This window comes from Pituophis catenifer, unplaced genomic scaffold, assembly GCF_029215685.1.
Source record: "Pituophis catenifer annectens isolate HBS135680 unplaced genomic scaffold, rPitCat1.0.hap2 SCAF_7, whole genome shotgun sequence".
Lineage (NCBI taxonomy): Eukaryota > Metazoa > Chordata > Lepidosauria > Squamata > Colubridae > Pituophis > Pituophis catenifer.
In genome coordinates, this window is record NW_027256887.1 from 66,745,707 (window position 1) to 66,761,863 (window position 16,157).

The 16,157-nt window shown below is 32.8% G+C and overlaps 1 protein-coding gene across 1 annotated transcript; it reads left to right on the forward strand.

Moving 5' to 3' along the window:
• The first annotated feature begins 1,581 nt into the window (after positions 1-1,581).
• Positions 1,582-15,910, forward strand: LOC139319717 (BPI fold-containing family C protein-like). The gene is made up of 15 exons (XM_070947694.1): positions 1,582-1,684; positions 2,197-2,308; positions 2,592-2,720; positions 2,928-3,083; positions 3,607-3,670; positions 3,801-3,861; positions 5,273-5,364; positions 6,961-7,134; positions 8,071-8,124; positions 8,839-9,009; positions 10,539-10,606; positions 11,960-12,002; positions 13,059-13,122; positions 14,158-14,234; positions 15,869-15,910. Exons 1-15 carry the CDS (start codon positions 1,582-1,584, stop codon positions 15,908-15,910), a joined length of 1,410 nt encoding a protein of 469 aa, XP_070803795.1.
• The last annotated feature ends 247 nt before the right edge of the window (positions 15,911-16,157 follow it).

A 16,157-nucleotide genomic window follows, 5' to 3' on the forward strand; every position in this document is an offset into this window, starting at 1 on the left:
GGACTATATTTTTTCTTTCCCGGTGAAAATGATTAAATGAACATCCTCTTCGGGTGGTAGGGCTGGAATAGTCTCCTGCCTTATGGGATTGCTGAAAATAACACACAATGTTCCTTTGCCATTCTAAAAGAGAATTGAATACATGTGAAACACTCGGGATATTTGTCTTTCCCATCAGACAGACTTGGCACTGACCACAGTGTGAAGTTCAAACAATAACTAGCAAATCAAATACACTAAATAAAAGTAGCATGATTAATTAGAACATGTAGCATTTTGCTGCTGACCATTAAAATATCTCTGTGAGTTGGCACACTTTTTATTTTATTCTGATTTTAGCAAAAACAAAATATCGAGAGAATCCAAGATGGTTTAATTGGCAATCTGATGCACACTTATGTGGGAGTAAGTCCCAATGGTAATCACACTGAAGTAGACACACATTCATTTGCCTTGATTCCCTTCTAACTATCATTCTGAAACTGGAGAAACATACATATTTAGATGATAGTCTTTTCTTCTCTGCAATTTTCATTGTTTCTTTTTTCTATTTCTCTTTATTTGTATTCTTTATCTTTTTAAACTGCAATAAAAATTATTATTTTTAAAAATGTGACTTTCAGTGGCTAAATTAAAAATTAAATGAAATACATATAAATAACCTGGTGCCAAGCCATGAAGCCCTTCAAGGATCGGAAACATTGGAGGTGAGACAAGGTTTCTTAAAGTTTTTAAGCTTCACATTTCTGAGTAGCTACTTTGGACGGAGTTTCAGTTCAGTTAGCTGGCATGTCCTCATTTCTGACTAACCGTTCCAGGATTCTGTATTGTGCATCCTGTATCACAAACAATGAAACCACATACACAAACAAAAGTAGTCAGGCCAACATTTTAAAAAAAGCAATTAAGTGTTTGCTTCTGCTTATAGGATGTACAGTTCTCACATTTTGCAGTATCAGGCTCAGAAAAGAATAATTGCTCCATCAGTTCTTTTTTATATTCCTGTTTCTGACATTTAGAACACCGGGAGTCTTTAGAGGTAAGGATTAGAAAATCTTTCTTTTGAAAGATTATTACAATTACCCTATACCTTGCTTTTAACCCTACATGCATTCCCTGGGTTTTGTTTTCTCTTCTTAATTTGCTTTGCATCAGGGTGTTGTAACCAGACTTTAATATCCTTCAAGGAGACCTGTTGAAATCAGGGATAATCATGATAAAGCATCTCTTTTATTTCAGGACTAAGCCTGCATCTATGTATTGAAATTAATATGATGTCTATAAGATTCTATTTTTTTCTTCAAAAATATTTACAATGAGGATATTTTAAAAATATACAGATGAAAATGTTACAGCTGTTAAATATATGGCAAATTGTGTAAGATAGACTTATAATGGATTTTTTGAAATCTCATGTAAAAATGTTCCTAATAATTTTAGATCTAAATATTTAATTGTTATTGGCTAATTGTGCCTTAAATTTTACTTTTAACAAACATGAAATTAGAATTAGGATTATGAAATAACTAAGCTTACAATATATTTTAACAGGTAATACTCAACAAAAAGTGAATAAGGAAGATGAGATTCTGGTGGGTTTTCATTCTTTTAAGTTTATTTCTTTTTCAACTTGAGGCTAACCCTGAAGTCAGAATAAGAATTACACGAAGGGGATTGAATTATGGTAAATTTATTTATTTTATTTTACAACTATATTTCAATATACTTCAAAACTGTTATAATACTATGGATTTCCTCAAAGCTTCATAGCAATTGCAATGGTCACCTCGGAGAACTGAAATAATTTGAGCCTGCAGCATACATCTGCCTAAAATGCTGTTTATAAACATGCTTAAGGAATCTCATGTCTGTAAAGTAGAAATTAGATTGCATATGTACACAAATCCATCCTAACTTGTCTGAAAGTGAAATACAATAAGCATTCCTATTCATTGATATAAGTCCTCATTAAATTCTCTTCCCTTTCTGCACAGTTGACAGAATAACCTTGTTTCTTGACAATATTTCAAGATAAGTAATTAAGGAGCAGAATATGAAGAATTAGAGTAATTACTAAGAAATCTGCCCCTAATTTTCTATCTTCAAACGTGTTCAGAAGAATATTGGGTGGCTTATGAATTCAAGTAAATAATAGACTGACAAATGATGGAGCTGAACACCATGTATTCCTTTTAGCAAAAGAAATTGGAATGAAGCTCCTTGAACAAGAACTAAGGACAAGAATATTTCCAGATGAGATTGGCACTGAAAAATACTTTTTTGGCAAAGTTGACTACACAGTATCAAGGTATTTGCTTATCTGTGCCATGAATGTGTTACCTTATCTTTAATTTCTGAATTTTGTGACAATATACTTCAGTTTCTTGATATAAAATGTATTTGTTTATTTCAGTATAACTGCTGCTGTTTATCATTTTTTCTATAAATGCATATTTTATTTTAGTTATTCTTTTAATTTCACAAGCCACATCAAAGAACTTTATTCTGAGTTAACATGCCCTGCTTTACATTACATAGATTAAGCTTCATTTCATCTTGCAATATGATATGTCAAGCTTCTCTCTTTATAGGATTCAAATCACGTCTACTTCAATATATAATTCTTCTGTGGTCCTGATACCTGGGAATAGTATTGGACTATTAATTAAAAATATTTCTATGACAGTTACTACACACTGGACCTTGAACAACTGGCTGATGTAAGTGCAATTTTGTAAATCTAAGGCTATTTATTCTGTCACCTGATAATTGAAAATAATTAAAGCTAAGCATTAGATTAGCTGCTTTCATCCAGACAGTATTTAAATTAGAAATTAAACAAGGAACTGAAACACAAAAATACTTTTAAAACTGAATGAGATATTGAGTTTAACTATTGCTGTGTCTTCTTATTTTTTCCTGTGTAGTGACTATCAGGGAGAAGTTGAAATATCCATTTTAGGACTGTCTATTACAACAAATATGATTGTGGCACAAAATAACAGAGGAGATTTTCTGGTGTCTGTTGAAAACTGCCAATTGACCACTGGTAATATTGAAGTCCAGCTTAATAGTGAAGGAAGGTAAATTCAAGAAATATATTATTTAATCATATTTAATTATAAGGAACTATAGTAATGGGGGTCTGTTTTTAATGAATTTTTGATATATTGAACAGTGTATGTTATTTGTATGATGTTGCAAATTATGTAGATAATATAAATTGTAGCAGAATTTGGTCTGTGGGATACAAAGCCTGATAAACATTGAAGTCTGATAAACTCATGTTTCACTCAGGTCACCCTAATAAATATATAGAGATATGTACCTGTAATATGTAGAATATTCCAGTCTTCTTCAGATAAATATCTCAGTTTTCCATATTGTTTTTCACATGTGGAAGCCAAATGGAGAACGCAATCATTTAAAAACTTCTCCCAAAAGTAGCATGCCATGAGGTAGTATTTTAATTAATTATTAAGCTTCATACCAGTTAACTTTCAATGAGCATTCAACTGTTGCATATGTCTGCATATTTCTATTATCTAACAAATTAAATTATGAAGGAATTAACATATGTTCTGGGTTTTTTTTTTAAACCTCCAGGTGGTTTTATAATGCTTTTGTTCAACGTTTGGAAAAGGTTATACGTACAAGATTGGAAAACCAAGTAAGTTTGGGAAATTTGAGTGGATAATAAATTTGCCTCCAAAGAGCAAAATGTTCTTTTTCTTAGTCGACTCTTTCCTACACTTGACAAAAATGAAAAATCTTATGTATGTATATATATTTTTTCACAGCTCTGTCTAAATGTTATATTAAGAATCCAAAAGGAAACTGAAGTACTTAAAGGACTAAAAGGTGAGTGTGATAAACTATCTATATTTTGCTGATGGGCTTACTGTATTGTAAACTAACATTTGAGCAATATGCAAAATCTTTAAAATTTAAGAATTGTGAAGTTGAAAATGAAAGCCTTTCTGATACTATTTGTATTGATAAATACTATTTATATTGATACTTACACTGATACTGAGTTAAGGGAAGGATGCTTAAAACATCACAGCTTTCTGTACTCAATATAAAGTGATAATTTTTCAAAAGTGTGGAATTATATTTGTCATCCATACACTCAGTGATTTTTTTAATTATATGTTTCTAACAGTTGAAGGCTTCCTTTCCAAAAACAATTTCATTTTTCTGTCTTACCTTTCTTTATTAGTATATGAAAGACCTCATGAAAACAACTGTTGGAAAGATAGCTATTGACTGGGAATATATTTCAGTATTAGCAAACAGAGGGACTGTTTCTTCCTATTGCATGACATTGCTCACCCTCTTTCTTGTTACATTTCTGTAGTTTTCAAACTGCTGTTATAGCATCCAGTACTACCACTATAAGGAAATCCTATCACTTCACTTTAGAGTAAAGAACCCCAAATGCAGAATTTAAATTTGGTTTGTTGCAGTGAAAGTACAATATTAAACTTGTGTTAAACTCAGAAGTAGCATGGAGAATTTCTCTCTCTCTTAAATGGGAATGTTTGATTTATTTCATTTATACTGTTGATGATTTTATTTTTGTATTTACATTATTGCTGTTCCTTATGTGGGGAGCTACATCTTGATTAGGTTATTACAAAAAGTAGGCTAAATTAATGACACACTGTTTTCTACCATGGCATAGCTAACTAACCAAGAATAGTGGCAAATACAGACCAGAGACTTGTAATTTCTTTCTAGTATCTTGCATCTTTTATCAAAGTATTTCGTGGCAGTTTTCATTTCTTACGGCTGTGGCCAATCTGCTCATCTTCGGGACATGGACTAGGAAGGATAAACAAAGAATAAAATCTTTTTCCCCTCTGAAGCTAAAGTACAAGTGTTATCAGAGATCTGTTAATTTCAATATTATCTGTGCCTAATAGGCAACAGGCATTGCTCACAAGCAAACATGATATGTCACTTGTCATGCTCCTAACATTCTGATCTGCTTCAAGTTTTGCGTACTAGTTATTTCAAAACACTTCACTTGATTAGCTAGTCATCTGTAAGATTAATGGCAAGGTTGTTGGATTTAGAAAGGAAAATTCTTGAAATTCCTGCTGTGTGTGAGGTTTAGTGGGTGACATTGAGATGGCCATTGCTTTACAGCCCTACCCTGCCTTACAGGATGTGTGGAAGGGAGGGTATCGGAGATCTTGAGTATCTGAGATCTTGAGGAAGAGAAAATTTGAGAGACCTCAATTTCGCTTTTTTAATAATGTTACAGGTGTATTCCAGATTAATCCCTTTATCCAAGTAAAGTATTCACTTATTAAACCTCCTGAAGTCTTTAAATCCTATGTTGATCTGGATTTTAAGGTAATCCTGTTGGTTGTTATACTGTCTGAAATTGTAGTTTTATAGGCTATTTTTGCTTTAACAATCATCTAGCGATCTTCAGAAATCTAAAACATTGTTTCTTTATTTTATAAATTTATTAAACTTATAAATATAATTGTGTTATTATTATATTATTAAATTGATAAAACTGTCAGATTCTCGGATTCAATGTTCGTCCATTTCTAGGAAATGTAGATAAACATTTTGATTCTTGTATTTCATTTATTTAATTTATATTTATTTTATTTTAGCTTACTTGTTTAATTCTTAGATTTTTTTTTCATAAAGACAAGCACCTCCTTCATTGGGATGGGACACAAATTAATAACAAAAACTAAAAGCAGATAAAATTGGACTTAAATCTGCCTTCCTCAACCATTTTAATCTGTGTAATTACAAACTCCATAACACCCAGCCATGCATGAGGGGTGATTGTAATTATAGGAAAAGCACAGAATAGGAATAGTAAATTTGAAAAATCTGAAAGTCAAAAGTGAAATAAATCAAAACTCAGAGCTAAACAAGAAACTGCAACTGTTCATTCAGCATTTGCAAATATTGTCTTTCTTTTTTAATATAATTTTTATTGAAAATTTTTAACAAGATAAAAACAATACAGTACAAATATTAGAAAAGAAACAAAGAAAATAAATAGATCTGGCCCATGGGCCCGCCCTTTAAATAGCGAATAACTGGCCCGCTATGCCTCTGCCAACAAAAACGGAGCTCAGGAGAGCTGTATGTGGCCCTCCAGGCTCCATTTTCAGCTGCGATGGCCTCTGCCAGCGAAAACAGAGCCTGGGGAAGCTGCTCCAGGAGGCCGTCATGGCCGAAAATGGAGCCTCGATGAGTGACATCGAGCTGGCCGTGCTCTCCCAGCCCCCCCAAGGTCAAACACAACCCTGATGCGGCCCTCAATGAAACTGAGTTTGACACCCCTGCTCTAAGGTTATATCAAAATATCCTTTATCAATAAATTACCCTTTCTAAGCATCAAATCCATAAACCACAAGGCCATTTTTTCAGCAAAAAGTGCATAAGCGATTTTCCATCAATAATAAGTGTAATACTTGATGCATAAAGTATATTGTATTTCTAAATTAAATTACTCCTATAGGTTTTGACCCTGTCCTAGGTGCTGGCAAAATACTGTGGATCAGCTTGAACTCTGTGCTGCACTTCTGATCCAAAGTTGTATGAGATAAAGTGGAAAACATACAATGAAATGAATGGCAGCATTTCTTTCAAATATCAGAAATGGAGGCCAATAAGGGGGCAATGGAGTTTTTAAACAGCCATCCTTTTTTGTCCCTGTGACTTCATTATAAAAATATGTAAATAAATGGAGTTAGATCTTTGGAGTTGCATTTTTCAATCAAAATCACCTCATTTACTAATGGGAGATCTTTAGCTAAAATGGTAAAGCATGAGCATTCATGGACATTTTTTTTTTTTGAGAAGGAGGTATACTTCTAAATGAAGCCCATTAAAATCAATAAGATTGATCCTCCATTAAGTGATCATGGAATACTTGTTTTGTTCTATAAGTAAACTTCTGTTCTATATATTTTTCAGGTTTCTGTGTATTTTTCAAGTAATCATACAGAGTCTCCCTTTGTGGCAGCTCCCATCACTCTTCCAGAAAAGAACAACTATATGCTCTTTGGTGGAATTTCTGAATCTTTGCTAAACTCTATTACGTTAACTTATTACACTACTAGAGTGTCGAAGATAACTTTTTTGGAAGAGGTAATTAGCAATAGTATCAACGGCGTTATTAGTAGTATTACATATTTTGTGAATGAGTCTGAACTTATGAAAAGTCCTAAGTGATCTTGAAAAAATGCATGTGGTCATATATGGGGTCAGGCCAAAGTAACCACTAACTCAAGCAAAGCAACTGATTTGGATATTAAAAAGGTTGCAAATATTTGTAATTTAAACTTGTGTTCATATGGTTCATATTCATATTTTTATTTGTAGAAAGAAATCTTGGTGGGTTTTTCAAACTTGAACATCTTCATTGTTGGGTAATTGATTGATTATGTGCCATCATGTCAGTGTCAACTTTTAGCAACTACACTTTTTTACTATACAGCAGTCATCTGAATTTTTGCAGCCCCTTACTCGAGTACTTGAAGGACTGTGAACAGCAGCAATGAGGAAAACAATAACCTATATTCCAATTCCCTGTCATGTTAACACCATGCAGAATAACTTTCATGTCAAATCAAGTTAATAGATAACTAACAAGCAATAGTCTCATCCTAATTTTTGTACATTATTTGATCTCCCTAGGTTCAAGATACCTTTTATAAAAGGGGCAACACAACACAATATAAACTCAGGTTTGCACCTTTCTCATCCATCCAGTCACTCATTTCATTTCAACAAAGAACCATCATTCTCACTGCTCACTGGGTGTCTTAAGACCCTCTTTCTTGACCTAGACTATTTCACAGAATTATTGGGGGAGGGATGGGAGTGGAAAGCACAATGCAGACTTTCTTAAATTTCCAAAAGAAAGATAGGATATAAATTTGAAACATAAATATGTGGAAAGAGACATAAAAATTTCTGCTCCTATGCACAAAACACTCCATGATGGTGATCAAGGGAAGGGATTTAAGTAGTCCTTCATTTAAAAGATGAGTAGGAAACTCATATATTTCTTTCATTTTGCAGCATTCCTCAAACTTTAATTTAACCACAGATACCTTAAGCAGAGTCATTCCTCAAGTAAGCATGAGCTATTTTAAAAATCTAAACAATTGTGGGTTTATATGCATGAATGTTGGATAAGTATTGATTGATTTCCAAAAGTTTTCAGCATTTACTTTTGACAAAATGTGATTTTAGGAAAGATTGCCTCTTTCAGCATGCAGAAAATGTGTTCAAGAAAAGATCAAAGGATATGTGATAGCAGGAAATTCATGTTGATATTTATTCATTTCTTCCTAATGGAAATTAATGATTTGACTGACTAATGAAGGGAAAATATTAATCCAGCTCCATTAGGGTCAGAATCTCAACCCATACAAACAAATATGAGATCTCATTCTTTGTTTTTCCAGTTTTGTAGCTACTCTATAAATTCGTTGCTCTCACCATAGTATGGCAGGAGCAGATGTGAGGCATAGAAATTTTTTATATTCTGAATGACAACATGAACATAATGTATAAGTAATATGTAAAAATAAAATAAAGAATTTTATTACTCCTCGTATTGCTAATTCCATCTTTGAAATAACTACACTTAACAATTCTAAACAAATTTGTCAGAACATAAATCTCACTGGACAGTGGGATTATATTTCCAGGTAAATATGCATGGGATTAATCACGTACACATGCTGTTTTAGAGTAAAGATACGTAGCAATGTAGATTTGGGGCCAAATAACTATGACTATATATAATTATTATAAATAATAAATAATTATTTCTTTATGCAGGTTATACAGCATTATGCCAAATCACATCCAGTGAGAATGAAATTAATGGTCACTGCAGCTCCAGTTTTAAGATTGCAAAATAACAGTTTCACTATAGAGATTCCTTGTTTTGTAGTAGTATCTGCTCTTCTGTCAAACTCAATGATAAAGCCCATCTTTGCCGTGAATGCAGTAAGTAATTATAGAATATTACAATATGTAAAAGTAATTGGTTGAAAAAACTCACTTCTTCCCTGCCACTTATTATAGAGATGATCAAGAGCCAGCCAAGGAAAATCACAGCTATGTAATAATTTGATGTAATGTGCTCAGCCATTGGTAAAAGTGATTAAAAGTTTTCTTGGTTCCCATACATTTTTGTCATTTCTGACATTCTGTTTTTATGTTTGTTTTTATGCTGTTTCTTTGTTTTAAAATGTTTTCTCCATATCCAGACCAGTGGTGGGTTTCAAAAAATTTTTACTACCGGTTCTGTGGGTGTGGCTTGGTGGGCATGGCATGGCTTGGTGGGCGTGGCTTGGTGGCGTGGCAGAAGAAGGATACTGCAAAATCCCCATTTCCTCCCGATCAGCTGGGACTTGGGAGGCAGAGAATAGATGGGGGCGGGGCCAGTCAGAATTTTTACTACTGGTTCTCTGAACTACTCAAAATTTCTGCTACCGGTTCTCCAGAACTGGTCAGAACCTGCTGAAACCCACCTCTGATCCAGACTTACCACTGCTTTGGTGTTTGCCAATCAGATTTGATAGTTCTGATTTCACGGAGCTGTCTTCAGTTCTCCATACCTCTCCTGGAAATCCCATCCAGGATGTTTTCTAACTTTATATTATAAAAGGCCAAATCTAATAATGCTAATCTGTTGGCACTATTTTAGGATTGACTATTTGAATTCCTCCTTTAGTACTTTCTTTTACAAAGGAAGCAATATTTGCTTTTGAAGCAAAGGACAGGTAAGAGCTTGTCTCTTTGATATAATTGTCATAGATAATGGAACGATGGAGTGTTCTCTGTTCTTATTAGCCTGTCCTTGATTTGTTAGTTAGGACAGTGTCGTTCTTAGCTATAGTTCACTGAACCAGATAAGAGATTGTCATGTAGGTGAATTAAATGACTCCCTCCTTAAAAGGGTTTTTAATATGCACACCATTATGTCCATGTTCATTAATCAAAAATTGTTGGCATTCACATTTTAATTGGTGCTAATTCTGTTTAAGAATTGAAATTAATGAAATTGCTCACAATGAAATTGTTTAAATGTTCTGTCCACCTAGTATTCTCTTAAGCAAATGAGAGGTTAAAATGTCATTTTTTAAAAACTTTAATAATTTAACTTTGCTCTTTACCTAAAGAAACATCTAGAGCTTTTACATAAGATTAATAGCAAATAGGTGAGCCTGTTTCCCAGCTTTACAATCTATTGGGTAGAACACAAAAAAGAAAATGGTGAGAAATGACTTTCTTTAGATATTCAGACACCATCTCAGGTTACAAAGAACTTTAGTTACCTACTGGAAACAATTTTGGAGAAAGGAGTTGTTGGTGAAGTAGACCATGAAAAATTGTCCTCTGTTGAATAAAAGATCAGGAACAAGAAAAAAGAACTTCTATTTTGAATATATGAATAGAACACTCTAGTTTTAGTCCAAATAAACACAAATATTATTTTGTCCATCTATTGATACTTTTTTTTCTCTTTGTAGTCTATAGGTTTGAAAGCCAATGCAGTAATAGCTAAGCAAAAGCTAATTGTCTTATTACAGCTCCAGAGGTAATTATTTCTGGTAACCTACTACTTTCGGACCAGCCCATCAAGAAACTCAGTCCATGATTACAATTTAAATAATAATTACTTTCTAAATTTCTCACTTGGGATTGCCATTGCTGTCATTTACACAACGTAAAAAGAAACATAGTAGATTTGATTTTTTTTTTTCAGCAGACAGGCTTTATGAATGCTAAACATCTCTTTTAGCATCTAGACAGGCTAGATGCTAAAAGAGGGAAGTCTGGCATTGATTTTCATGGAAAGAATGAATGGGTTGAAAAGCAAGATATTAATTAACCCCCCCTCTCTCCCAAAAAAAACAGCACAGAGACTTCTTGGTACACAGAGATAAATTTATTATACCAAATAAATTCTTTTTCAGGGACTTTTTTCAGGGACATTTCAGCAACATGCCTGGAATGCACTACCTGACTCTGTTGTTGCATCCCCAAACCCTCATAACTTTAACTTTAGACTGTCTACTGTTGACCTCACCCCATTCCTAACAGGTCTGTAAGGGGCGTGCATAAGCGCACCAATGTGCCTACCGCCCCTGTCCTACTGTCCCCATTTATTCGTATCCATTTCCTGCGTTCATAATCATGTTTATACTTATACCTGTTATCTCATACATGTTTGACAAACTAAATAAATAAATTTTAATAACTTTTTCCAACCCGTCCATAAATAGCTAGAACAACCTTCATCAATGCATTGTTGAATTACTGACACTCTGCCTTTTCTTTCAATACTGTAACTTTTTTCCTTGTTCATATTTGCCTCTCTGTTCCCTGTGCTCTAGTTGTCTATTTGTAAATACTCATAGATTATAGGTATGCTCTTTAAGTATTCTGTGCCATAAGGAAATTTTCCATGTAAAGGAGTGCCTTGAATCTCCCTATGTGCTGTTCTGAGTACATTAGGAACAGATTTTATATCATTCTGTTTCCAGATCAGGTGGATCTTGATAAGCAAAAGTAGGACATGCACCTAAGAAGACCTTCCTATTCATTTTCTGAAATATGTCTTATTTAGTGATACATTAGTCCTAGTGCTGAAGATAATAAATAGCATCATGAATACTATCTTGCTGCACACTAATCCATACTAGTAGTATTGCTACATCTTGTGATAAAGGAAGTTGATTACTTTCCCAGCTGTGATTTATCTAGGGAGGTTGTAGGCTTCTCTTCACCAGATATGTTCAAGCAAAACCTGGGTAGATGTTTGCTGGTGAGCTCATTTTAATTTTGATTACTGCATTAGAATGGGTGCCCCCTTCCAGCTGTACCAATTCACACTAAAATGTTAAGACTTACAAATACTAAATTATCACATTCCTATGTTTTATTTTAGATTATATCTGTCTCTGACTTATTCAAGCATTGGCTCTTTCCAGGTAAATGAAAAATGACAATAATAATAATAGAAACATTGTATTAGAATACTTCTTATTGTGAAAATACAAAGCAATGAGTTGTGAAAATATAAGGCAATGAGTTTTAATTCTGAGCTTGACCCAGCAGTTAAAAACAGAAGTTAGAGTTTCTCCTAGATTGTGTGAATGAAGGGGCAATCTGACCTATTTCCACTTATGTCCTCTTACCTATACAGGCACAGCTATACAACATTTCCAAGCAATCAAAACATATACAGAGTGATCATTTAAAGAGATAAGAAGTTCACCCCACTTCATTACTCTAAATCTATAATTTAAACACAGGTTTATTGAAAAGAAATTCAAAGTAGAATAAAGGATAAGAGTAGAAAGGAGGACAGTCATAAAAATAAATTCTTATACTCAGATTTGTTTACCTATTTGTATACCTGTTATAATAAAATACAACTCAATATATTTGCTCTTGACTCCACAGCAATTTATAATTGGTAGCCATAGAATCATAGGGCTTGGAGTCCATTCTAGTCTTCTAGTCCAACTTTCTGTCCAAGGAAGGAGTCTTTATACTATCCAGGACAAATGGTTGTCCAATCTTTTCATGAAAATTCCAGCAGTGGAGCAGCCACAACTCCAGGAGGCAAGCTGTTCCACTGATTAATTGTTCATATTGCCAGAAAATTCTCCCTTATTTCCAGATTGAATCTGGATAAATACTAGGAGCAAGAGGAATTACCAGGGACAAGAGTAGGGACAAGAAGAGAAGACTTTGATGAGATTTTATATTAATCAAGGGTTTGATTAATATAAATGATTGATTTCTAGTCAATGGGCAGTATATACTCTTGTAGAAGTAAATTCATCAGGTGGGAGATAGTCAGAATTGGGAATCTTGAGTATTTGTAAAATAATGCTGGTTGAGACATGACTAGACAAAATTTAAAAATAGAGCCAACTCAGAGGAGAACTTAAATGAAGCAAACTAATCAAGGTCAGACTTTGCCTAAATATGTGTCTACTTTCTGGGAGTAGTGTTAAATATAGCTTTCTATTATATAGGTCCAACGTTTGAAGAACTTCTTGTCTTACTCCTTACAAAATACAGTAATTCCACCAATCGCTGGTAAGAATTATGAAATTCTTAAACAAGTTATGGTTCTTGGGTTGTCATTTAAGTGAACAAATATTTCCCAAGGATTACCAAGATCCTAGGTCTTATAGAAAGGTATGTTATAAATAGCAGAAACAGCTATCAGCTGAGATTTTTTTTTAAAAAAATAATTTTTATTGAATATTTTACATTTTTAAAACCAAAAACATAATAGAAAAAGACAAAAAAACGAAAAAAGAAAAAGAAAAGAAAAAAGAACATACACATGCAACAAACGGTAAAATGCAAAACATAAATAACAGCATTATATAATATTTTACAACATTCTGCATCGACAATTATCTTTACTTTTGAATTCAATCTTCCTAATCATTCTCTTATTCTTGTGTAACCATACTGAGCATTCTTATAAACTAAATTGTTATAGATACTTATAATTGGAATCTAAGAGTATTGAATACTGGTAAGGATAAAATATTGACTATGTTAATAAATAGGATGTAAGTATATATAACAACTGAGATTTTGTTACTCTTTAAGAACAAGAACCAAAAAGTAACTGAAACTAAAATCATGTTTAAAAATAAACAGAAACATCAGCAACAAAACAACATGCAATTAAATCTTGAGAATAATAAATATAGTGTGAGATGTAAGCAATAAATGTCATTATGATCAGAATCTACATTTACTTATTTGTTAGGTTTATATCCAACCTTTTTTTCCAAACTTATGGAGAAATACAGATATTAGATTTATATCTCACCCTTATTTTGTGCAATCGTATAACCCAGCTTCTTCTCTTGTTTTCCCCACAATCACTCTGTGAGGTACATTAGGCTGAGAGAAAATGATGGCTAAGAGTTGCCTTGAACTTGGCATTTCATGTTGTAGTCTTAATTGCACTATGCTGCTGTATAATTATTATTTGTTCCTAGGGAGCCACCAAAAGGCCACTTCAAATTATCCAGAGTTTGTGTTACTAAGAAGCATCCATATTACATTTGTTTATTCTGTATTTTCCTTTTTTTTCCTTTTTGCCTTAAGCTGCACTGAAGAGAGGATTACAATTACCCACAATGGCCAAACTTGTTTTTTCTGAAGCTGTGACTGAAGTTAACAAGGTAGAATTCAGTTTTCTTTGCAGAACATCCTCTTTGTTTCCCTCTATTTTTAAATGCAAAGTGATGGTGTCCTTGCTGACGAAATTCATAAGTTTAAGTTATTGAGAAGATATGTTTGGGAACATTCAGAACTTCAGTCCCAATGCAAATAACAACAAACTACCACCCACCTTGTTTTTAATGAAATAATCAGACATTGACTCAAAATCAAACATTAGTAGATAAGAATGGATATACTTATAAGGCAGAGGGTTTATCAGACTGACATGCTTCTCTATCCCATAACATTTGTGCAGCACTTTCATTTTCTGCAGGTTGATTTGATTGTGTGAATTGTATATAAGTCTCTGTCACTGTGGAGGCAATATGAGCTGACATGACTTCAGTGCACGGTCAATATGAGGAGACCCTTGAAATGGGGGTCTGAATGGATTTGGCATTTTTAGCAGGGAACCTGGAGCATGATTAGATTGCTTTGTGAAGCAAAACCCTTTTGAATGTAAAGAAAATAATCTGAGTAACCATTCCAAGTTAGTTATAATGCAACTAGTTCAGGACTGCTATGTTAATTAACACCTGTAAAGGAAACCACAATCTCTAATTTAGTTTAAAAGGGCAAAAGTAGACATCTCATTTAGCTCTTTCAGGCTAGCTTTCTGCCTAAAGTTTTCTTGATGAAAAATAGCAACCTTCAAGTCAGCAATGAAGTGTCCTAAAAATTTAATTGATTTAATTTTGATTTAATTTAAAATTATTAATCTTTTTTAAGGGTTTTTTTATTTTTTTAACACAGAGACAGACATACATACAATGTATTTTTTCTGAACAGAGTATTGGCCGGTTCACAAATTTAAACTATTTTTAGTCATTTCAACACAATTTATATATTCCCTTTTTGCCATAGTATTTATTCTCTCTATTTTCTTTCTTTCTTCCTTCCTTTTTTTAAAAAAATCAATATTACCCATTCATCCTAACTTTAATCTTAACCAAATTCCATTTTTCCCTTCATCTCTATATTACACCCCTTAAGTTTGAAATCTCATTTAACATAATTCCTAATATTACAATCATTCATTTCATATCAAAATAATAAACCAAAAACATTTTATACCATATATTTCCTTAAGTCTTATTCCAAATCATATACTCCAATCTTATTTTTTTAAAAAAAAAAACTGTTAATTATATAAGTTTTTTTTCTTTGTATCCTTGATTCTTATTTCTAATTTTCAAATACTTTGTCAAAGATATAAATTTATACCTCTTCAAACAACTTTTTAATCATTTCTAATTATTAGTCTGTTGTCTCCTAAACTCATTCTGTTTCAGAATATCTCTGAATCTTAAATTATACTATATATGAAATTTAGCTCTACAGGTTTCACATTTTGAACAATATTTTAGACAGCCTAATAACTAAAGTCCTCTCAGCAAAATAGAGGGAAGTTAAAATTGTGAGTTACAAATCCACAAGAAAAGAATGATAATAAAATGTTGCAAAATACAGTCAGCAATGAGGGGTACAATTAGTGCATAGTGAAAACCAACATGAAAACCAAACAATGAAACTATTTAAATGTAACTGGAGATGATAAATTATTTCTTTCTGTTGCTTTTTTTTAACTTCCCAGGGATATATACTGATTTCCACGGACCTAAATTACAAATATTAAGAAATCAGATGTTTCATCAAGTGAAAATTACTGTGGAATACTTAGCACTCTGTAAGCAGTTTTCTCTAGATGATTTTAAAGAAGACTATCACTCATCGTTTGAAATAAGTGTAAAAACAAAACATTGACTGTCTATAAACTTCCAAATGCTGTGAATAAATAATTGGTTGGTATAACCACATCACATTTTGAAATCTCAAAAGTTCGTTTGATATCACTATTACTGTTTGTGAAATAATCTGTTAGT

Excerpts from the sequence above, each read along its gene's own strand:
- LOC139319717 (XM_070947694.1), top strand. The coding sequence starts at position 1,582 with ATGAGATTCTGGTGGGTTTTCATTCTTTTAAGTTTATTTCTTTTTCAA. Across the intron at positions 7,135-8,070 it reads AGATAACTTTTTTGGAAGAG|CATTCCTCAAACTTTAATTT; the intron begins GTAATTAGCAAT and ends TTCATTTTGCAG. Across the intron at positions 10,607-11,959 it reads GTCTTATTACAGCTCCAGAG|ATTATATCTGTCTCTGACTT; the intron begins GTAATTATTTCT and ends GTTTTATTTTAG.